The 24575-nt window shown below is 44.9% G+C and overlaps 2 protein-coding genes across 3 annotated transcripts; one reads left to right on the top strand and one right to left on the bottom strand.

The window, feature by feature from the left end:
* Nucleotides 1-51: 51 nt before the first annotated feature.
* Nucleotides 52-21939, bottom strand: LOC129865791 (coronin-1B-like). Of its 2 annotated transcripts, none has more exons than XM_055938802.1 (11): nt 21453-21939; nt 20239-20444; nt 19462-19584; nt 19022-19151; nt 8161-8342; nt 5616-5735; nt 3689-3793; nt 3427-3572; nt 3140-3197; nt 2604-2942; nt 52-2029 (listed from the first exon to the last, which is right to left on the bottom strand). In XM_055938802.1, the coding sequence occupies exons 2-11, from the start codon at nt 20440-20442 to the stop codon at nt 1907-1909; spliced, it is 1530 nt and encodes a 509-aa protein (XP_055794777.1). In that variant the 5' UTR covers nt 20443-20444; nt 21453-21939; the 3' UTR covers nt 52-1906. The 2 variants fall into 2 exon arrangements, with proteins under 2 accessions (XP_055794777.1, XP_055794776.1); XM_055938801.1 differs by having other exon boundaries at nt 21812-21936.
* Nucleotides 11705-14827, top strand: LOC129865796 (uncharacterized). Its single transcript, XM_055938810.1, has 2 exons — nt 11705-13266; nt 14186-14827. The coding sequence occupies exons 1-2, from the start codon at nt 12723-12725 to the stop codon at nt 14371-14373; spliced, it is 732 nt and encodes a 243-aa protein (XP_055794785.1). The 5' UTR covers nt 11705-12722; the 3' UTR covers nt 14374-14827.
* Nucleotides 21940-24575: the final 2636 nt, after the last annotated feature.

The raw sequence follows: 24575 nt of genomic DNA, 5'->3' as shown, positions 1-24575 counted from the left end.
TACTAATACATTTCAATGACAGCTATGACTTCCTGACACGTGACCAGTGAGGATAATTAAGTGCCTGTTGCACAATGCAAAAGGATTGTTTATTGGAAGATTTGCACAGTGGAGTGTCATTTTCATCCTCTATTGGTTCACAACCATACACATAAAATTTGTATTATGACAGAGCATACAGAAATATTAAATCAAGTAAATAAAACAAACACATGAGCCCGATGTGAACTAACCTGGTCCCAGGACTGTTTATGCTGTCTCGCCAACTCCTGTAGTCGTTGTAGACAATACAGCTTTAAACAAATCTGGGACCAGGCTATATGTGAACAGTACCCAAGGCTACAAAAGGGGTGAGGTATAAACTGCTGATAAACGCAAAAAAAATCTAAATGTAACAGTGAACTATTATTTTTCAGTTCCGTCCAACAGTCGTGCAGCGTATGCCCTTCCCCATCTTCAAATAGAAACACAGCAGCTGCTGCTACATTAGTCTAGTAGGTTCTACTGGCTTGGATTACATCATTCACAGTAAAAAAAGAAGTTTAATCTAATTTCATTGTAAAGTTTTAAAGTACTGTGCCTCGTGACCCTCATAGAACTGCTATGGTTTTAATGGTATATTACGTTTGTTCTGCTTGGAACACATTCTCTGAGGTAACACTTAACTTGAACTCTGTTATAAACTGTCATCGGAGTTTATAACCCTTTGTGACAAATGATACTGCATGTTGCTTCATTCACCTAAGACAACTTAAGTTGGAGAGCAAAAAATGAAGTATTACCTTCTAAGGTTGAAAAAAATAATTACAAAAATCACCCAAAAAGAGATAAACATACATGATAGGAACTGTTTTTAAGCTACCTCCAACTCACATCTTTCACAGAATTTGTAAGAAAAAGAGCTTCATATCAAAATAAACATTTGGAAATTGACCCATCTTTTTCTTTATGTCAATATAGGCGCTGTACAGCACAATTCAATACAACTAATCCAATCGCAATGAACCAGTGCAGTTTTGTAAAAGGATAGCACTATTAGCATTAACAATTATATTTATAATACCAATGGTCTGATTGTAGAGTAATAGCTTCCTATGATGGTAATGTATAAAGCCATACATGTACAAATGTATAAGTATTAATAACGGAGTATCACATTTGATATGACATGATTAGCAGCTGTAACTACCTGATGAAACAATCCCGAATGGATTCACAATGCGAGTGCTTCAATGAACACAGCAACTGTAAATGATCTGGCAATCTACTTGGTACTATTTATTGAGGGTGTACACACATACATACAATGTATACTGATGTGCCATTTTTCAAAATGTACCAAATTAACATAGACCTTTGTGCCAGATGTCATAAGGATTCGTGAGTAGGCTATGATTGATTCCGCATGTCTTAAGTTTTGTAGTGATACACCTTCAAATACTGTCACCATCGATGCTCCTTCAAAAAAATCCTGTGACATGTCTTACTGCAGTATGGATGTTTTATACAGATGATCTCCATTCATCCTATCTGAAGCAGCATCTGAAGAGTTGTAGGGTGCATCTCAATTGTGTTTCCTTGTTCCCTCCTTCTCAAAACCCATTGGAAGAGAAGGTCTGAGGGGAGGACCCTCTGACCTTGTCCTCCAATGCGTTTTGAGAAGGTGAGGGGAGAGGACGCGAGGGAACAAGGAAACACAATTTAGATTCACCCACAGCACACCTTCACTATAACAGTTCACCTTATTCTCGGCCCCTCTGTGATATACATAGTTAGTCACGGAGCTACACTTCACTACATCCTCCCACTCAGCTTAAGGTACTGCTGTTGATTCTAGTAAGGCTATGGTCTATGGAGTTTTAGTAAGAATGCCCTTTGGGTGTAGTGGTGATGCCCCATCGGCCAATCAGACATCCCCGTCCTCGATGCGGACCAGCTGCCTCTCCAACAGCTCAATCCTCTGGCCCTGGGCCAAGACCACCAAACGGAGGGCCTTCACCTCTGCTAGCACCTCACTCAGCACCTCCTCCTGGAGCGGGGGAGAGGGATGGATGGGACGAGAGGGAGGTGAAGAGGGAGAATGCAGTCACATACATGATGACAGCCTAAAGTGTCACTTTTCTGGCACTTCTACCTCCATACTCATACTTACTTCTCTAAGGGAGAGAACCTAAACTTGAGCAATAAGAAACTCTCGTTACAAAACGTTTTGCTAAATCCCAAATAAATTCGTCACATACACCTGGTTAGCAGATGTTATTGCGAGTAGCGAAATGCTTGTGCCTCTAGTTCCGACAGTGCAGCAATATCTAACAATTCCACAACAACTACCTAATACACAAAAATCTAAGTAAAGGAATGGAATAAGAATATGTACATAAATATACGGATGAGCAATGACAGAGCGGCATAGACAAGAAACAATAGATGGTATAAAAAACAGCATATACATATGGGATGAGTAATGCAAGATATAAATATTATTAAAGTGGCATTATTAAAGTGACAAGTGATCTGTTTATTAGTGGCTACAGTGTGTCCTGGTGAATACACCCCTGCTATGCTTACTGCCATACCCACGTATAACCAAACTCCATTCTCACCTCTCTTCTCGCCCTATCGGATGCTCCTTCTCCTTCTGCTCGAGTGACCCTCTGCTGCACCACCCCCACCCCCTCGCTCTCCATTTCCCTGGCGGTGGTGGTTGCCGTGGGAGAGGCGGCCTGCCGGGGGACTGGGGAAGAATCCGTCCCAGGGCCCTGCGACAGCAGCTTGGGCTTGTTCCTGAGCTTGTCCCTGTGCTTGGAGGGGTTGCCAGCATAGCCCCCGCTCAGAGAGACTAGCAGGGGCGCTGCATCCTGCCCAGCGATCCAATCCTCGGCCAGGAGAGAGGGCTCCACACCGGCAGTGTCCGGGTACAGGTCCCCCTGGAACAGGTCTGACTGAGGAGGCAAGAGAGAGGTGAGGGGGAGGTTTGAGTAAAATTCTCTGTTCCAATATCCACATTAACATGCCACTTAGTAGAATGTTGTGTTTTGGGCATGGATTCTAAGTGGGACGCTAGTATGGCTATTGGAATATGGCCTTTGTCCAAAAATTATTGACTTCAAATGGCTTTGTTTCGAAATGCATGGCTTACCTTCCGTGGTACAGTCATAGAAATGGGCTCTACTTTCCTCTCATGCAATTTGTAGAACCTGCAATATGAGAAAGAGAGGAGACCGAGATTAAATGAAAGAAAGCGAGAAAGTGAATGAAAGAGTGAATGAATGAAAGAAAGACGATAGAAATTAATTACAGTGGGAGGGCATGAAAGGGGGAATGTAGGAGGGAGAGAGGAGGGGTGAAAGAGAAAACAAAGGAAGCAAATACACAAAGGAAGAATTCAACTAACAACCATGAAGTCATGCTGAAAAACCTGTTCACCTGGCGATCTCACACTTGTTGACGTCCACGCCCCTCTTGCTAAGAAAGCCTGCTCCTCGCTGGGGCTCTTTGCTGCTGTACAGGCTGAGGAAATGGACGTAAGGCGACTCGTCCGTCACCTCAAAGTACCGGATGGTGCAGTCCCCCTGAGAGTGATCAACAGACAAAAGGGACTGAACCAAGCATCCAGAGGTCTTCTAATCTGATCATATGCCACCAGCAGAATTTGTTGAAAGTGTTGCAGGAAATGGGTGTACTGTACCTTTCCACACAGGTAGACCATGTTAGTGTCAGGGTCGTAGTAGGGAAGGAGAACACCGTTACTGGTGTCCATCTCCTGCACTGCCATTGGCTCAGACATATCATTCTGCAACACAAACACCAAATACTGTTCATTGACTACAGCATTCGAATCCTATTGTTCCCTCCAAGCTCGTCACCAAACTCAGAGCCCTGACGGGAAGACCACAGGCTGTGAGGATTGGCAACAACACCTCCACACTGACTTAACACAGGTGCCCCCCAGGGGTGTGTCCTCACTCACTGTTTAACCACGACTGTGTGCCTTTGCGCAACACCACGGTTGTAGGCCTGATACCAACAACGAGTCAACCTCTCAGGAGGTAAATTAACTAGCATTGTGGTGCCAGGACATGAAGTTGATTGTTGATTGTTGACTTCAGGAAGCAGAGGGGGGAACAAGCCCCCAACAACATCACCGCGACTGCAGTAGAAACAGTCAGCATTTAAGTTCCTCGGCGTACACATCACCGATAATTTGACATGGACCAACACCACCCCAGGTTCTCTCCAAATACTACCGCTGCACCATCGAGAGCGTCTTGACCGGTTGCATCACGGCCTGGTACAGGAATTGCTCTGTCCACGACCACAAGGCCCTCCAGCGGGTGATGAAGAGGACCTAATACGTCACTGGGGCCGTGTTCCCACCCATCCAGGACATCTACTTGAAACAGTGCCTGAGGAAGTCCTGCAGCATCAAGGACCCCACACACATGCTGTTCACTCCTTTACCGTCAAGCAGACTGTATCGGAGCATGAGGTCTGAGTGCAATCACGTACACATTCACACATGCTGCTACCAGACTCTTATTTATCATTGCTAATACTGCAAAAAAATAAAAATCCCCCCCACTGCCCATTCCCTGATACATGTGTAAATATTGGAACATAAATTGTTCCTTCCTGTATTATACTTATGCTAAAATGTTTATTTTATTCTACTGAGACATTTACTTTATATTCTTATATTTAATTATTTCTTATTGTTGCACTGTCGAGATTGTTGTACCGTGTATAACATCTGTATGTGTCCCTTACGACTAATAAAACTTGAAACTATGAGCTTGGATTTGAATGTACTTAATCTCATGCTGATAACGTACGTCACTGCTCTGCCTGGCTGAACATGTAGCAGCTGAACCTGTTGATCTAGCTACCGTTCCAAGGCACTATGAAGATTCTATTGTTTACAGTTAGTGTTCACTTAGCTCCCACTATTTGGTCAGTGTGTGTAGTGAACCCCTAGGTGCTGCGTCAAGGGAAAATAAACAGGGCTGACCTGAACTGTACTGTCATGACACCGCAGCACAACTCTCCTCTTCCATACACTCTAATAAGACTCAACAAGGTCATGTACACTGTGTACAAAACATTGAACACATTTCCATGACAAACTGACCAGGTGAAAGCTATGATCCTATTGATGTCTCTTCAAAATCAGTGTAGAAGGGGAGAAGACGGATTAAAGAAGGATTGAGGCCTTGAGACAATTGAGACATGGATTGTGTATGTGTATCCTTCAGAGGGTGAATGGGCAAGACAAAATATTGACGTGTCCTTGAACGGAGTATGGTAGTAGGTGCTGGGCGCACCGGATTGTGTCAAGAGCTGCAACACTGCTGGGTTTATCAAACTCAACAGTTTCCTGTGTGTATCAAGAATGGTCCACCAACCAAAGGACATCCATCCAACTTGACAACTGTGGGAAGCTTTGGAGTCAACATGGGGCAGCATCCCTGTGGAACTCTTTTGACACCTTGTAGAATGCATGCTCCAATTTAGGCTCTTCTGAGACCAAAAGGGGGGGTGCAACTCAATATTAGAAAAATGTTCCTAATGTTTGCTATACTCAGTGTATATGAAGTGTCCCCATCCAGCCGCCGTACCGTATCCCACAAGGCCAGCTGCCTTTCACTCATGCGGCTGAAGCCCGTGGTCAGGATCTTCCCGTCGGAGAGGAACACGGCCCTCATGGGCCTGGTGCCGTCGTGGACCTTCTCTTTCACCTGAGGCACACAGCAACAAGTGGTAGGTAGAGTCAATGTCAAAAGCCACATGTACAGAAGGTAGAGTTCATACAAACTAAACAATATACAGTACTTCGGGGATTTGGCTGAATCCAATTCTCTTTGATAAGGATATTTTCTTAAGCAGTGGAGAGATTGTGTGTTACAGACCACTTTGTGTTGGTTACTTTCCCCTTGAAGGATAATAAAGTTGTATTGCTTGTTTTTGGTACTTAAAGACCAGAGGAAAAGGCGAAGCGAGAGGGACAGCTGGGCGAAAAATCTGTCTTCTCCAGAGAGATTTATTTAATTTATTTCGCTCACCAAGTGAGGACTTTTCGTATGAAAGTCAATGAGTGTCGAATTTGGTCAACAACAATAAATGTAATGGCTTATTTGCTACGTGAGGTTTATTTTATCTAATAGAAGTTTCATAATACTCAGGTTGTTACGAGCATACTGATATAAGTAGGACTCGTGACACACCGGCAACTTTAAGAATTTTTTACATCAGAATTGTCTTGATGGCTATGCGCATTCATGACATGTGGCTAGTAGCATAGCATCTCTCTCCATTGAAGACAGGTGGTTGACATTAACACCCCAAATTCTAATATTCAAAAAACTATAAACTAAATGTAGACATCAATCCAAAAGAGAGGATATAGGCAGGAGCTTGACAGCCCACCGTTCCGCTCTGTGGACAACAAATCCCGTTTTTAAGATGGAGATGTACAGTTGAAGTCGGAAGTTTACATACACTTAGATTGGAGTCATTAAAACTTGTTTTCAATCACTCCACAAATTTCTTGTTAACAAACTATAGTTTTGGCAAGTCGGTTAGGACATCTACTTTGTGCATGACAAGTAATTTCTCCAAATATTGTTTACAGACAGATTATTTCACAATTCCAGTGGGTCAGAAGTTTACATACACTAAATTGACTGTGCCTTTAAGCAGCTTGGAAAATTCCAGAAAATTATGTCATGGCTTTAGAAGCTTCTGATATGCTAATTGACATAATTTGAGTCAATAGGTGTACCTGTGGATGTATTTCAAGGCCTACCTTCAAACTCAGTGCCTCTTTGCTTGACATCATGGGAAAAAAATTATAAATCAGTCAAGACCGCAGAAAAAAAACATTGTAGACCTCCACAAGTTTGGTTCATCCTTGGGAGCAATTACCAAATGCCTGAAGATACTATGTGCATCTATACAAACAATAGTACGCAAGTATAAACACCATGGGACCACGCAGCCGTCATACTGCTCAGGAAGGAGACGCGTTCTGTCTCCTAGAGATGAACGTACTTTGGTCGAAAAGTGAAAATCAATCCCAGAACAGCAAAGGACCTTGTGAAGATACTGGAGGAAAAAGGTACAACAGTATCTATATCCACAGTATAACGAGTCCTATATCGTCATAACCTGAAAGGCCGCTCAGCAAGGAAGAAACCACTGCCCCAAAACCACCATAAAAAAAGCCAGACTATGGTTTGCAACTGCACATGGGGACAAAGATCGTACTTAGTGGAGAAATTTCCTCTGTTCTGATAAAACTGTTTGGCCATAATGACCATCGTTATGTTTAGAGGAAAAGGGGGGAGGCTTGCAAGCCGAAGAACATCATCCCAACCGTGAAGCACGGGGGTGGCAGCATCATGTTGTGGGGGGCATTGCTGCAGGAGGGACTGGTGCATTTCACAAAATAGATGGCATCATGAGAGGAAAATTATGTGGATATATTGAAGCAACATCTCAAGACATCAGTCAGGAAGTTAAAGCTTGGTCGCAAATGGGTCTTCCAAATGGACAATGACCCCAAGCATACAACCAAAGTTGTGGCAAAATGGCTTAAGGACAACAAAGTCAAGGTATTGGAGTGGCCATCACAAAGCCCTGACCTCAATCCTATAGAACATGTGTGTGCAGAACTGAAAAAGCGTGTGCGAGCAAGGAATGCCTATAAACCTGACTCAGTTACACCAGCTCTGTCAGGAGGAATGGGCCAAAATTCACCCAACTTATTGTGGGAAGCTTGTGGAAGGCTACTCGAAATGTTTGACCCAAGTTAAACAATTTAAAGGAAATGCTACCAAATACTAATTGAGTGTATGTAAACATCTGACCCACTGGGAATGTGATGAAAGAAATAAAAGCTGAAATAAGTAATTCCCTCTACTATTATTCTGACATCTCACATTCTTAAAATAAAGTGGCGTTCCTAACTGACCTAAGACAGAATTATTACTAGGATTAAATGTCAGCAATTGTGAAAAACTGAGTTTAAAGGTATTTGGCTATGGTGTATGCAAACCTCCGACTTCAACTGTAGATATCTCGTCATTATATCCAAATCTCTTAAGACTTCTTTCCATTCATTTGCATGGGTGTGTCATACGACATAGGACAGACAGGACTCACCTTGAGGACGGTGCCCCGTCGCGGGTCGATGACACGCAACGCCTTGTCCTTGCACACGGTGCAGATGGCACTGCCCTCCCGGTTCCAGCTCACGCTGTAGATCAGGTCTGGGTGGGCATCGGCTATCTGGTAGACCAGCTCCCCCGTGCCCACGTCCCACACACACACCAGGTTATCACAGCCTGAGAGAGAGGAGAGAGCCACACATACAGAGAGAGACAAAGACACAGAGAGAGCGAGAGAGAGACAAGAAAGGAGAGAAAATATGTAATATTCAAAACAGGTGTTCACACAGCATCTAGGAAAGCACAGACAAAACAGGTGTTCACACAGCATCTAGGAAAGCACAGACAAAACAGTGTTTACAGAAGAGGGTTAACATGCACACTACCAATCTCAGCTTACCAAGACGTCAACCACAATAAAAGTGCATTAGTTAAATTGTGTGTAGGAGTTCTGTAGTTGTAGACAACTAAAACCTAAAAACTATGTCATATGGATACAATCAAATGTATACGAACAGCATGCAAATAAGTCATAATACAGACATAACATCCTAAGTAATGCAGACAAAAAGACAAATCAAATTGCTTTCAACATTTGAAACCTTAAGCTATATATAAAAATGTAAAAAAAATAGAGTTGCACACACTATATCGGGGCGGCAGGTTAGCCTAGTGGTTAGAGCGTTGGACTAGTAACCGAAAGGTTGCAAGTTCAAATCTGAGCTGACAAGGTACAAATCTGTCGTTCTGCCGCTGAACAGGCAGTTAACCCACTGTTCCTAGGACGTCATTGAAAATAAGAATTTGTTCTTAACTGACTTGCCTAGTTAAAAGGTGAAAAAAATATATACACTGCTCAAAAAAATAAAGGGAACACTTAAACAACACAATGTAACTCCAAGTCAATCACACTTCTGTGAAATCAAACTGTCCACTTAGGAAGCAACACTGATTGACAATACATTTCACATGCTGTTGTGCAAATGGAATAGACAAAAGGTGGAAATTATAGGCAATTAGCAAGACACCCGAAATAAAGGAGTGATTCTGCAGGTGGTGACCACAGACCACTTCTCAGTTCCTATGCTTCCTGGCTGATGTTTTGGTCACTTTTGAATGCTGGCGGTGCTCTCAGTCTAGTGGTAGCATGAGACGGAGTCTACAACCCACACAAGTGGCTCAGGTAGTGCAGCTCATCCAGGATGGCACATCAATGCGGGCTGTGGCAAGAAGGTTTGCTGTGTCTGTCAGCGTAGTGTCCAGAGCATGGAGGAGCAACCAAGAGACAGGCCAGTACATCAGGAGACGTGGAGGAGGCCGTAGGAGGGCAACAACCCAGCAGCAGGACCGCTACCACCGCCTTTGTGCAAGGAGGAAGAGGAGGAGCACTGCAAAATGACCTCCAGCAGGCCACAAATGATCAGAAACAGACTCCATGAAGGTGGTATGAGGGCCCGGCGTCCACAGGTGGGGGTTGTGCTTACAGCCCAACACCGTGCAGGACGTTTGGCATTTGCCAGAGAACACCAAGATTGGCAAATTCGCCACTGGCGCCCTGTGCTCTTCACAGATGAAAGCAGGTTCACACTGAGCACGTGACAGACGTGACAGAGTCTGGAGACGCCGTGGAGAACGTTCAGCTGCCTGCAACATCCTCCAGCATGACCGGTTTGGCGGTGGGTCAGTCATGGTGTGGGGTGGCATTTAAAACAAAAATCCAGAAAATCACATTGTATGATTTTTCAGTAATTAATTTGCATTTTATTGCATGACATAAGTATTTGATCACGTACCAACCAGTAAGAATTCCAGCTCCCACAGACCTGTTATTTTTTCTTTAAGAAGCCCTCCTGTTCTCCACTCATTACCTGTTTTAACTGCACCTGTTTGAACTCGTTACCTGTATAAAAGACACCTGTCCACACACTCAAACAGACTCCAACCTCTCCACAATGGCCAAGATCAGAGAGCTGTGTAAGGACATCAGGGATAAAATTGTAGACCTGCACAAGGCTGTGATGAGCTACAGGACAATAGGCAAGCAGCTTGGTGAGAAGGCAACAACTGTTGGCGCAATCATTAGAAAATGGAAGAAGTTCAAGATGACGGTCAATCACCCTCGGTCTGGGGCTCCATGCAATATCTCACCTCATGGGGCATCAATGATCATGAGGAAGATGAGGGATCAGCCCAGAACTACACGGCAGGACCTGGTCAATGACATGACGAGAGCTGAGACCACAGTCTCAAAGAAAACCATTAGTAACACACTACACCGTCATGGATTAAAATTCTGCAGCGCACGCAAGGTCCCCATGCTCAAGCCTGCGCATGTCCAGGCCCGTCTGAAGTTTGCCAATGACCATCTGGATGATCCAGAGGAGGAACGGGAGATGGGAATGTGGTCTGATGAGACAAAAATAGAGCTTTTGTCTAAACTCCACTTGCCGTGTTTGGAGGAAGAAGGATGAGTACAACCCCAAGAACACCATCCCAATCGTGAAGCATGGAGGTGGAAACATCATTCTTTGGGGATGCTTTTCTGCAAAGGGGACAGGACGACTGCACCATATTGAGGGGAGGGTGGATGGGGCCATGTATCGCGAGATCTTGGCCAACAACCTCCTTCCCTCAGTAAGAGCATTGAAGATGGGTCGTGGCTAGGTCTTCCAGCATGACAACGACCCGAAACACATAGCCAGGGAAACTAAGGAGTGACTCCGTAAGAAGCATCTCAAGGTCCTGGAGTGGCCTAGCCAGTCTCCAGACCTGAACCCAATAGAAAATATTTGGAGGGAGCTGAAAGTCCGTATTGCCCAGCGACAGCCCCGAAACCTGAAGGATCTGGAGAAGGTATGGAGGAGTGAGCCAAAATCCCTGCTGCAGTGTGTGCAAACCTGGTCAAGAACTACAGGAAACGTATGATCTCTGTAATTGCAAACAAAGGTTTCTGTACCAAATATTAAGTTCTGCTTTTCTGATGTATCAAGTACTTATGTCATGCAATAAAATGCAAATGAATTACTTAAAAATCATACAATGTGATTTTCTGGATTTTTGTTTTAGATTCCGTCTCTCGCAATTGAAGTGTACCTATGATACAAATTACAGACCTCTACATGCTTTGTAAGGAGGATAACCTGCAAAATCGGCAGTGTATCAAATACTTGTTCTCCGCACTGTATATACACTGCTCAAAAAAATTAAGGGAACACTAAAATAACACATCCTAGATCTGAATGAATGAAATATTTTTATTAAATACTTTTTTCTTTACATAGTTGAATGTGCTGACAACAAAATCACAAAAAAAAAATTATCAATGGAAATCAGATTTATCAACCCATGGAGGTCTGGATTTGGAGTCACACTCAAAATTAAAGTGGAAAACCACACTACAGGCTGATCCAACTTTGTTGTAATGTCCTTAGAACAAGTCAAAATGAGGCTCAGTAGTGCGTGTGGCCTCCACGTGCCTGTATGACCTCCCTACAACGCCTGGGCATGCTCCTGATGAGGTGGCGGATGGTCTCCTGAGGGATCTCCTCCCAGACCTGGACTAAAGCATCCGCCAACTCCTGGACAGTCTGTGGCGCAACGTGGCGTTGGATGGAGCGAGACATGATGTTCCAGATGTGCTCAATTGGATTCAGGTCTGGGGAACGAGCGGGCCAGTCCATAGCATCAATGCATTCCTCTTGAAGGAACTGCTGACACTCCAGCCACATGAGGTCTAGCATTGTCTTGCATTAGGAGGAACCCAGGGCCAACCGCACTAGCTCACCCTACCTCTTTCTCCTGTGTTTCACTCCACAGGTAGTATTACCATTTCATTTTCATTACAGTACAACGGTTTGATTTGTTTGATCTTAGCTAGCTACATAGCCGTCTTTGTATCAAACATAATTGTGTAGTATTGAGGTTCGCTAGCCAGCTATTTTCGTCCTAACGTAACGTAGTCAACCCTGCTAGCTAGCCAGCTAGCCACCGAATAGCAGCACTGTAGAAACGATTGCATTACAACGGAACGACTTGATTAGTGTAGTGTTAGCTAGCTACATAGTTGTCTTTGCTATCTTTGTATCTAAGATAATTGTGTAGTTTTGAGTAATTATCGGTTAGCTAGCCAGCTATTTTCGTCCGCCGCGCTGCCGTTCTCCTACCTAGTCAACACTGCTAGGTAACACTGCTAGCTAGCCAACTTCTACCGAATAGCAGCACTGTAGAAACTTACATTACAACGGAACGACTTGATTAGCGTAGTGTTAGCTAGCTACATAGTTGTCTTTGCTGTCCTTGTATCCAAGATAATTGTGTAGTTTAGAGAAATTTAGAGAAATTGTCGAGGTTACCTAGCCAGCTACACTTTCAACAACGCAGCCACTCCTAGCCAGCCTACTTCACCAGCCAGCAGTACTATATCATTTTAGTCAATAAGATTTTTTTATTTATATTTTTGCAACGTAAGCTTAACTTTCTGAACATTCGAGACGTGTAGTCCACTTGTCATTCTAATCTCCTTTGCATTAGCGTAGCCTCTTCTGTAGCCTGTCAACCATGTGTCTGTCTATCCCTGTTCTCTCCTCTCTGCACAGACCATACAAACGCTTCACACCGCGTGGCCGCGGCCACCCTAACCTGGTGGTCCCAGCCCGCACGACCCACGTGGAGTTCCAGGTCTCCGGTAGCCTCTGGAACTGCCGATCTGCGGCCAACAAGGCAGAGCTCATCTCAGCCTATGCTTCCCTCCAGTCCCTCGACTTCTTGGCACTGACGGAAACATGGCTCACCACAGATAACACTGCTACTCCTACTGCTCTCCCTTCGTCTGCCCACGTGTTCTCGCACACCCCGAGAGCTTCTGGTCAGCGGGGTGGTGGCACCGGGATCCTCATCTCTCCCAAGTGGTCATTCTCTCTTTCTCCCCTTACCCATCTGTCTATCGCCTCCTTTGAATTCCATGCTGTCACAGTTACCAGCCCTTTCAAGCTTAACATCCTTATCATTTATCGCCCTCCAGGTTCCCTCGGAGAGTTCATCAATGAGCTTGATGCCTTGATAAGCTCCTTTCCTGAGGACGGCTCACCTCTCACAGTTCTGGGTGACTTTAACCTCCCCACGTCTACCTTTGACTCATTCCTCTCTGCCTCCTTCTTTCCACTCCTCTCCTCTTTTGACCTCACCCTCTCACCTTCCCCCCCTACTCACAAGGCAGGCAATACGCTTGACCTCATCTTTACTAGATGCTGTTCTTCCACTAACCTCATTGCAACTCCCCTCCAAGTCTCCGACCACTACCTTGTATCCTTTTCCCTCTCGCTCTCATCCAACACTTCCCACACTGCCCCTACTCGGATGGTATCGCGCCGTTCCAACCTTTGCTCTCTCTCCCCCGCTACTCTCTCCTCTTCCATCCCATCATCTCTTCCCTCTGCTCAAACCTTCTCCAACCTATCTCCTGATTCTGCCTCCTCAACCCTCCTCTCCTCCCTTTCTGCATCCTTTGACTCTATGTCCCCTATCCTCCAGGCCGGCTCGGTCCTCCACTCCCGCTCCGTGGCTCGACGACTCATTGCGAGCTCACAGAACAGGGCTCCGGGCAGCCGAGCGGAAATGGAGGAAAACTCGCCTCCCTGCGGACCTGGCATCCTTTCACTCCCTCCTCTCTACATTTTCCTCTTCTGTCTCTGCTGCTAAAGCCACTTTCTACCACTCTAAATTCCAAGCATCTGCCTCTAACCCTAGGAAGCTCTTTGCCACCTTCTCCTCCCTCCTGAATCCCCCCCCCCCCCCCCCCCTCCCTCTCTGCAGACGACTTCGTCAACCATTTCGAAAAGAAGGTTGACGACATCCGATCCTCGTTTGCTAAGTCAAACGACACCGCTGGTTCTGCTCACACTGCCCTACCCTGTGCTCTGACCTCTTTCTCCCCTCTCTCTCCAGATGAAATCTCGCGTCTTGTGACGGCCGGCCGCCCAACAACCTGCCCGCTTGACCCTATCCCTTCCTCTCTTCTCCAGACCATTTCCGGAGACCTTCTCCCTTACCTCACCTCCCTCATCAACTCATCCTTGACCGCTGGCTACGTCCCTTCCGTCTTCAAGAGAGCGAGAGTTGCACCCCTTCTGAAAAAACCTACACTCGATCCCGCCGATGTCAACAACTACAGACCAGTATCCCTTCTTTCTTTTCTCTCCAAAACTCTTGAACGTGCCGTCCTTGGCCAGCTCTCCTGCTATCTCTCTCAGAATGACCTTCTTGATCCAAATCAGTCAGGTTTCAAGACTAGTCACTCAACTGAGACTGCTCTTCTCTGTATCACGGAGGCGCTCCGCACTGCAAAAGCTAACTCTCTCTCCTCTGCTCTCATCCTTCTAGACCTATCGGCTGCCTTCAATACAGTGAACCATCAGATCCTCCTCTCCACCCTCTCCGAGTTGGGCATCTCCGGCGCGGCCCACGCTTGGATTGCGTCCTACCTGACAGGTCGCTCCTACCAGGTGGCGTGGCGAGAATCTGTCTCCTCACCACGCGCTCTCACCACTGGTGTCCCCCAGGGCTCTGTTCTAGGCCCTCTCCTATTCTCGCTATACACCAAGTCACTTGGCTCTGTCATAACCTCACATGGTCTCTCCTATCATTGCTATGCAGACGACACACAATTAATCTTCTCCTTTCCCCCTTCTGATGACCAGGTGGCGAATCGCATCTCTGCATGTCTGGCAGACATATCAGTGTGGATGACGGATCACCACCTCAAGCTGAACCTCGGCAAGACGGAGCTGCTCTTCCTCCCGGGGAAGGACTGCCCGTTCCATGATCTCGCCATCACGGTTGACAACTCCATTGTGTCCTCCTCCCAGAGCGCTAAGAACCTTGGCGTGATCCTGGACAACACCCTGTCGTTCTCAACTAACATCAAGGCGGTGGCCCGTTCCTGTAGGTTCATGCTCTACAACATCCGCAGAGTACGACCCTGCCTCACACAGGAAGCGGCGCAGGTCCTAATCCAGGCACTTGTCATCTCCCGTCTGGATTACTGCAACTCGCTGTTGGCTGGGCTCCCTGCCTGTGCCATTAAACCCCTACAACTCATCCAGAACGCCGCAGCCCGTCTGGTGTTCAACCTTCCCAAGTTCTCTCACGTCACCCCGCTCCTCCGCTCTCTCCACTGGCTTCCAGTTGAAGCTCGCATCCGCTACAAGACCATGGTGCTTGCCTACGGAGCTGTGAGGGGAACGGCACCTCAGTACCTTCAGGCTCTGATCAGGCCCTACACCCAAACAAGGGCACTGCGTTCATCCACCTCTGGCCTGCTCGCCTCCCTACCACTGAGGAAGTACAGTTCCCGCTCAGCCCAGTCAAAACTGTTCGCTGCTCTGGCACCCCAATGGTGGAAGAAACTCCCTCACGACGCCAGGACAGGAGTCAATCACCACCTTCCGGAGACACCTGAAACCCCACCTCTTTAAGGAATACCTAGGATAGGATAGCAATCCTTCTGACCCCCCCCCCCCCTTAAAAGATTTTGATGCACTATTGTAAAGTGGCTGTTCCACTGGGCGCCAGTGGCGAATTTGCCAATCTTGGTGTTCTCTGGCAAATGCCAAAAGTCCTGCACGGAGTTAGGCTGTAAGCACAACCCCCACCACCGTCGGGCCTTCATACCACCCTCATGGAGTCTGCTTCTGACCGTTTGAGTAGACACATGCACATTTGTGGCCTGCTGGAGGTCATTTTGCAGGGCTCTGGCAGTGCTCCACCTGCTCCTCCTTGCACAAAGGCGGAGGTAGCGTTCCTGTTGCTGGGTTGTTGCCCTCCTACGGCCTCCTCCACATCTCCTAATGTACTAGCCTGTCTCCTGGTAGCGCCTCCATGCTCTGGACACTATGCTGACAGACACAACAAACCTTTTTGCCACAGCTCGCATTGATGTGCCATCCTGGATGAACTGCACTACCTGAGCCACTTGTGTGGGTTGTAGACTCCGTCTCATGCTACCACTAGAGTGAAAGCACCGCCAGCAATCAAAATTGACCAAAACATCAGCCAGGAAGCATAGGAACTGAGAAGTGGTCTGTGGTCACCACCTGCAGAATCACTCCTTTTTTGGGGGTGCCTTGCAAATTGCCTATAATTTCCACCTTTTGTCTATTCCATTTGCACAACAGCATGTGAAATGTATTGTCAATCAGTGTTGCTTCCTAAGTGGACAGTTTGATTTCACAGAAGTGTGATTGACTTGGAGTTACATTGTGTTGTTTAAGTGTTCCCTTCATTTTTTAGTAGTGTACATATACACACACACAGTGAGCACCATAATTCCTTGGACAGTGACCATTTTTTGGTTATTTTGGTTCTGTACTCTGTACTGAGCAGAGTTTGAAAGGATACAATAACAATGAGGGTGTCAGCTGTAATTTGAGGGTATTTTCATACATATCGGATGAACCGTTTGGAAATGATAGAAACTTTTGTACATAGTCCCAAACATTGGACAGTTTAACATAATGTAGAATAAAGTAATCATTGTTAATATTTGGTCGCATATCCTTTGCATGCAATGAGTGATTGAAGTCTGCGATGCATCGACATCACCAGATGCACCAGTATCTTCCCTGGTGATGCTCTTCCTGTACTGCAGCAATCTTCAGTTCCTGCTTGTTTCGGGGACTTATTGCCTTCAGTCTCCTCTTCAGCATGTAAAATGCATGTTCAATTGTATTCAGATCCGGTGATTGACTCGGCCAGTCAAGGATTTCCACTTTTTGGCCATCAAAAAAAACCTTTGTTGCTCTAGCAGTATGTTCAGGGTCATTGCCTTGTTGCATGATGAAGTGCCGTCCAATGAGTTGAGGCATTTGGTTTTATCTGAGCAGATCAAATATTTCTGTAGACTTCAGAATGAATTGTTCTACTTCTGTCTGCAGTCACATCATCGATGAAGACAAGTGAGCCTGTTCCACTGGCAGCCATACAGGCTCAAGCCATAACACCCCCTCCACCATTTTTCACAGATGAGGTGGTATGCTTTGGACCATGAGCATGTCTTTTTTCTCTCCACACTTTCCTCTTTCCATCACTCTGGTACATGATCATCTTTGTCTCATCTGTCCACAATGCTTTATTCCAGAACTCTTGGGGCTCTTTTAGGTGCTTTTTAGCAAACTGTAATCTCGCCTTTAGTGTTTTTGATCTGTTGGGCTGTTGTCAGGGGGGGTTTCTACACCATAGAGAGCATTCTCCGGTCGTCCACTACAGTGGTCTTTCTCCGTCTACTGGGTCTTTTGACATTATTGAGTTCACCGGTTGTTTTCTTCTTGTTAATGATGAACCAAACTGTTGACTTGGGCATGTCCAGGGTTTTTGCAATGTTCCTGATGTTTTCATGTTTTCATTTCTGAGCCTTATGATGGCCAGCTTCATTTGCATCGACACTGCTGTCTTCCTCATGTTGTCACACCCCATCAACAACCTCCAAAGGCAATAGCAAAGTCTAGAATCAACACTATTCATCAACAGCTCTCCTGCATTCACTAACGACACAAATGAATGCACCTGGCTAACGACACACATCTGTGAAGCCAATACAACAAATACTTGTAGTACCTTAAAATGGGGGGGGACAATGTACAAAAGGTGCTGTCATTTCTAAATGGTTCATCCGATATGTATGATACCCCCAAATTAAAGCTGACAGTCTGCACTTCACCCTCATTGCGTCCTTTCAAACTCAAAGTGCTAGAGTACAGAACCAAAAGAACCAAAAAATGGTCACTGTCCAATGAATTATGGTGCTCACTGTATACAACTATTATTCTTATAGCTTATCCGCCATTAGTCAGCACCTCTACATAAAATAATTCTCGGTGTGCGCCAGCTCATGTTTTTTATTCTAAAATTTGAAACCTTCCCACAACCTCTTGAAACCTCTTTAGTTTCATGTTAACCTTAACCACAGTCTCCTTTAAAACTTGCAAACCACATCAAATGTATTTATAAAGCCCTTTTTACATCAGCCGATGTCACAAAGTGCTTATACAGAAACCCAGCCTAAAACCCCAAACAGCAAGCTATGCAGAAAATAAGCACGGTGGCTAGGAAAAACTCCCTAAAAAGGCAGGAACCTTGGAAGAAACCTAGAGAGGAACCAGGCTCTGAGGGGTGGCCAGTCTTCTTTTGGCTGTGCCGGGTAGAGATTATAATAGTACATGGCCATTAAGGCCATATTTTTCTTCAAGATGTTCAAACGTTCATAGTTGACCAGCAGGGTCAAATAATAATCACATGCAGTTAATTGCAGAGGAAGGAAACTCAATTCCTAGCTTGTATAATGCATTTGGAATTAAACTGTCTTTCATGTAACACCTCTCCAGTGCGTTTAGAGCTGTCCTTAGACTCTCACCATTTACATTTACTGCTACACGTTAGCTTTCTCTGGCAATCACACATGGTCCAATGTTCGACACATGGGTGACTAACTAGCTAGCTACATGCTACCCTGACTCGTGACCAAACTGTGTCCTAACACTATCATTATGTCTCCATTTCCAGGTGTGAGCGTGACTACATGCAACACTTCCCTCTTAAAACACTCAGTTCTTCTTTCTCAGAAAAGTCCTAACATAAGAGGTCTCCCATTTTCATGGACCTGGGGATCCAATTGTGCCACTACCATGTCTCCCTTTCCTTTTACCAATTACATTCATTGATACAAGAGACATCGCTAGTGAGTTGGATAGTCCAAAGACAGAGGACAATGTCTGCACCTCAAGTAGTCTGCCATGCATTGTCCTCTCAGACAGCCATGGCATTATGATCACAGTATCCGACGTGAGACAACGAGGTGCAGATACCTGCAGTTAGGAGGATGTTGAAGGCTGTCGGGTGCCAGGCCAGGATCCCCACTCGTTTGCTGTGGCCCTCCAGTGTCACTACAGGCTCTGTCATTGGCCCTGTCAGCCCTCCATCAGGGACCTCCCAAACCTGTCATAGACAATACAATCAATGACAACACTTTGTTACAGGAGTAGAGCATACAACTGAACCTTTGTTTCAACTCCAGCATTCTCAACACAAATATTCCCTCTGGATAGTAGAACATATATCACAAGCCAAACACAATGCCATCATATAATAGTGCATCTTCTATGTCCCCTTAATGAACACATAACTATCATCCAGCGGTCCACCTAAATCTAAGCAAAGATCTGGAGAAGGGTTGAAAGTGTCATCAGACTACTGTGAACTGCTTACGCTGCTTTTTTTAGAGGGCAGCTACGTTCCCATCACTCACCTTTACGGTGCAGTCCTCCGAGGCACTGGCGATGATGTTGTCGTCATGAGGACACCACTGGACGTCCAGCACCGGGGCTGCGTGTCCACACACCGTGGGAGTGGCCTGGTCAATCCTGCCACTCTGTGAGAGAGAAGCAGGTGTAAGGTGGGCCAGGTGACAATTCATCATCAGATAAGTCACAACCTCCAAGGTAGATCTCAATACGACTTACTCACTAACAGAAAAGCACTGTTTTACATGAAAAATCAGTGGGTCAGGAAGACTCAGAGTAGCTAACATATTGCTCCAACCCATCCAGTAACGTCAGCCCAGTAAGAGCAATTCCATGGCAACGGAATTCTGCTTTCACTTTAAAATGCATGTCAAACAAAAGCCAAGATTTCAAAGTTTAACAAACCATAGAACTCTATGCACAATGACTACTTTGTACAATTTACATGGTCAATAAAAAAAAATAAAAAAACATTTACTGGAAAAACTGTGCAGATGCAAGTTTGGTAACAGAATTACGGTAAAATCGCCGTCAGTTTTATTCTAAACTTTGTAGGTAAACAGTTCTTCCTCTGAATGTGTTTTTGTAAAATGTTCTGAGTTATTTGGTTTGTTAAACTTTGAAATCAATGGTTTTTGTTTGGTATATATTTTAAAGTGAAAAATCTGAGTCTCAGCATAATACCATTACCATGGAATTGCCCATAAACACCTTTAGGGTATTGATCCGATGCTTATCCTCAATCTGAGAGAGGTTGGATGCTTAAGTGGGCGAGTACAAACCTTGTTGAGTGGCAGAACGAGGAAGGCCCCTCCTCCGCCTGATTCAATGATGACTGCGGTGAATTTGGGGTTCACAGCACAGAGGGGCCCGTCCCATGTGACACGGGACACTCGGACATCATCGATGCAGTGCTCAGCCTTCCAAGCCTGGGCGAAAACGTGCCTAAATTTGCTCTGTCTGACCACGCCTCTTCGGAACGACATGACTGAAGAGGGAGATATTACTTGTTACCCATAATGCACCCTAAGCAACAACATGACAAATCGATGTGGAGGTTTTTATCCTCAACTTGTAATGATGTAGCTAGCCTACGCAGCCACACCCCAGGTGAGAAATGTACCATGGTTCCAATATATCTACCACATCAAATACATATTGAGACACTCGCATGCAAGTAACGATTAGAATTCTGGTGGTGCTAGTTTTGCTTCTTGCAAGTCAGTACTAATAGACAGGTGGTAGCTGGTAGGCCTATGAGTTCCAAAACTTTTTGAGCCATGTTCTTTTAAGAACATCCTCAAGGAGGCTACAATGTCAAGAGTCAAGCCTATGAAACAAGTTGTCTCGCCCTGTCTCTGTGAAACCAGCTGATTGGGGTACACAATATGGCACTAACCAATAAAGAAATGTATATTCAGTTAATCAGTAACATTTAATGAGACTGGGGATAAGAAAGGAAGTAAACAATGTGCAACAGCTAAATTCTCCAATAATGTGAGTCAGTCAGTTCTAAGAAGAACATTGGGGGGGATTGGCAGCTAGAGACAGACGGCTAGAGAGAGGAGGGGGTGCTACTCAATGCTTTATAGTTGACGATGCAGTATCCATCTAAACAAGAGTGTTAACATGTGTTACATCTAACGTAACAATGTAGCCTATAACAACGTGGTAGTGAGAAATGTTGGCTTGGCTTGCATCCAGATCATTTGAATGTAAGAATGTCACAGGGAGTGGTAGGTGTAGTTAGCAAATACTGTAGATGCACAACGCACATTATTAGCATCAACATTAATGGAAAAGGTGGGTCAGAAAATGTCTAAATAAAAAGGACACAAAATACAACTAAGAGAACGTAACAACTAATAGCCTAAAAGTAGCCTGCCCTACTTGGAGAAGCGATTCGACAGTGTGAGGTTTTAGGAGATTAGTCGAAGTAAATACAATAGCATTGAGTTTTAGTTAAACAAAACGGACATTTTTTCAGTTACTCTACCTCGATTTCAGGCAACTTCAATTGGAAAAGATAAAGGCCGAAGACTAGAACGTGACAAGAGGAAGCCAATAGAATAATCCGCCACCAGCAGTAACTTAATCCTTTGCTATGTCTGAGAGACGGCTACACAGCCGACCTACCACGATGGCAGGAAATAATTGTTGTAGATGGACAAACACAAGCGATGATTAGCGCTCAAAAAAATAAAGACGCGCGGCGCACAATCCTGTTGCAAAATTATTTTCCACCTAGTTGGTAAAAAAAATGCGTATCTGTGGTGCAATACTTAAAACGAACAAACATTTAAAACGCGTCAAAATAATGGTAAATTAAAATGTAGACAACAAGAGAATGGTTACCAGGAATTATGGGCGTGCGACGGGAGAGATGCTGACACTTCACACTCCGTGTTGGAATGATTACTGTTTGGAACAGACTTCCAGACTTCCGCCCCTGGCAGGATATAGTGGATGTAGCGTTGTTGTATCCATCGCATTTCTCAACAGTTTTCTATTGGATTGGCTTGCTGCACTAAAAACAAAGGCCTACTGTACTACCTGAAATGCTAAACAAGTGTTTGAAATATGTGTGTAAGTGACGTATTCTGTCAACATTGGCATTACATGATGGCAGCAAAAAAAAGCTGTTGAACCACATCAGATGCATATATCAGGCCATACATACACTCATGTGACTGAAATAACAATAACGAGGCAATATACATGTGGTACAGGTGTTGTGCCGAAAATTCGTCATCGCTCCCATGTCTAATTCGACTATTAGTTGCTCTGAAGTGTTTATTGCTTGCCTACATTTTACTCCCTCTATGTTTAATATAAAACACATTCATTATTCATTTCGGTTGCCTATCCTGACGTAAAGTTTGTTCTATAGAAAGTATTTGACTCTGATGTGTGCCACAGAATGTACTTGACTCTAGCCACAAAATTTTGGAATTTAGAAGTGGGGATTTTGGAAGGCAAGAACATGGCCTTGCCGAAATCCCCCCCTTCTAATTTCCTTAATTTTGTGCTAGAGTCAAATACTTTCTATAGAACAAACTTCACATCAGGAAAGTCAACCGAAATTAATAATTAACGTACAGTTGAATTCAGAAGTTTACATTAACTTTCTGAGGTCTTGGTTGACTTCTTTTGATATTCCTATGATGTCAAGCAAAGATTCACTGAGTTTGAAGGTAGGCCTTGAAATACATCCACAGGTACACCTCCAATTGACTCAAATGGTGTCAATTAGCCTATCAGAAGCTTCTAAAGCTATGACATCATTTTCTGGAATTTTCCAAGCTGTTTAAAGGCACAGTCAATTTAGTGTATGTAAACTTCTGACCCACTGGAATTGTGATACAGTTTACTATAAGTGAAATAATCTGTCTGTAAGCAATTGTTGGAAAAAATTATTGTCATGCACAAAGTAGATGTCCTAACCGACTTACCAAAACTATAGTTTGTTGACAAAAAATGTGTGGAGTGGTTGAAAAATGAGTTTCAATGACTCCAACCTAAGTGTATGTAACCAAGACTAAGGAGATGATTGTGGACTACAGGAAAAGGAGGACCGAGCACGGCCCCAATCTCATCGACGGGGCTGTAGTGGAGCAGGTTGAGAGCTTCAAGTTTCTTGGTGTCCACATCACCAACAAACTATCATGGTCCAAACACACCAAGACAGTAGTGAAGAGGGCACGACAAAGCCTATTCCCCCTCAGGAAACTAAAAAGACTTGGCATGGGTCCTGAGATCCTCAAGGTTATACAGCTGCGACATTGAGAGCATCCTGACTGGTTGCGTCACTGCCTGGTATGGCAACTGCTCAGCCTCCGACCGCAAGGCACTACAGAGGGTAGTGCGTACAGCCCAGTACATCACTGGGGCTAAGCTGCCAGCCATCCAGGACCTCTACACCAGGCAGTGTCAGAGGAAGGCCCAAAACATTGTCAAAGACCCCAGCCACCCTAGTCATAGACTGTTCTCTCTACTAACGCATGGCAAGTGGTACCAGAGTGCCAAGTGTAGGACATTAAAGCTTCTCAACAGTTTTTACCCCCAAGCCATAAGACTCCTGAACAGATAATCAAATGGATACCCGGACTATCTGCATTGTGTCCCCCCCCACCCCAACCCCTCTTTTACGCTGCTGCTACTCTGTTTATCATATGCATAGTCACTTTAACTATACATTGATGAATGTACATACTACCTCAATTGGCCTGACCAACCAGTGCGCCCGCACATTGGCTAACCAGGCTTCTGCATTGTGTCCCGCCACCCACCAAGCCCTCTTTACACTACTGCTACTCTCTGTTCATCATATATCCCGTGTGGCTCAGTTGGTAGAGCATTGCGCTTGCAACGCCAGGGTTGTGGGTTCAATTTCCACAGGGGGACCAGGGTTCAATTCCCATGGGGGGACCAGGATGAATATGTATGAACTTTCCAATTTGTAAGTCGCTCTGGATAAGAGTGTCTGCTAAATGACGTAAATATATGCACAGTCACTTTAACCACATCTGCATGTACATACTACCTCAATCAGCCTGACTAACCGGTGTCTGTTTGTACCCTCGCTACTTTTATAGCCTCGCTCCTGTATATAGCCTCTGTGGCAGACCAGGGGGTTGGGTCAAAACGTTTACACAGATCAGACACGGACAGAGTAGGAGTAGCTCAGTTTCAAAGGTATTTATTAAAATAATACTGTAGTCCAAAAGAATAGGTCTCCTCTACGAGTCTCCCCCTGGTGGCTGACCTGCTGTACACCACACCTCGCTACTGTTTTTCACTGTCTTTTTACTGTTGTTTTTATTTCTTTACTTACCTATTGTTCACCTAATACTTTTTTTGCACTATTGGTTAGAGCCTGTAAGTAAGCATTTCACTGTAAGGTCTACCTGTTGTATTCGGCGCATGTGATAATAAACTTTGATTTGATTTGATGTAAACTTCTGACTTCAACTCTATGTGTGTTATATTAAACATAGAGGAGGGAGTAAAATTTAGGCAAGCAATACACATTTCAGAACAACTACTAGTCGAATAAGACACGGGGGAGGTGATGAATTTTGGCAAAGAGCTTTATTTATAGACTAATACACTTAGCCAA

Source organism: Salvelinus fontinalis, chromosome 11, assembly GCF_029448725.1.
Source record: "Salvelinus fontinalis isolate EN_2023a chromosome 11, ASM2944872v1, whole genome shotgun sequence".
NCBI classification, from domain to species: domain Eukaryota; kingdom Metazoa; phylum Chordata; class Actinopteri; order Salmoniformes; family Salmonidae; genus Salvelinus; species Salvelinus fontinalis.
The sequence above is the reverse complement of the archived record's forward strand: the minus strand, read 5'-3'. Positions and strand labels throughout refer to the sequence as shown.

Coding starts and splice junctions, on each gene's coding strand:
- LOC129865791 (XM_055938802.1), bottom strand. CDS start 20,442: ATGTCGTTCCGAAGAGGCGTGGTCAGACAGAGCAAATTTAGGCACGTT. Junction 3,794..5,615: donor AGCTGGCCTTGTGGGATACG/GTACGGCGGCTG, acceptor TTTGTGTTGCAG/AATGATATGTCTGAGCCAAT. Junction 2,943..3,139: donor CTATGACTGTACCACGGAAG/GTAAGCCATGCA, acceptor TTGCCTCCTCAG/TCAGACCTGTTCCAGGGGGA.
- LOC129865796 (XM_055938810.1), top strand. CDS start 12,723: ATGTGTCTGTCTATCCCTGTTCTCTCCTCTCTGCACAGACCATACAAA. Junction 13,267..14,185: donor CTCACCTCTCACAGTTCTGG/GTGACTTTAACC, acceptor TCTCTTCTCCAG/ACCATTTCCGGAGACCTTCT.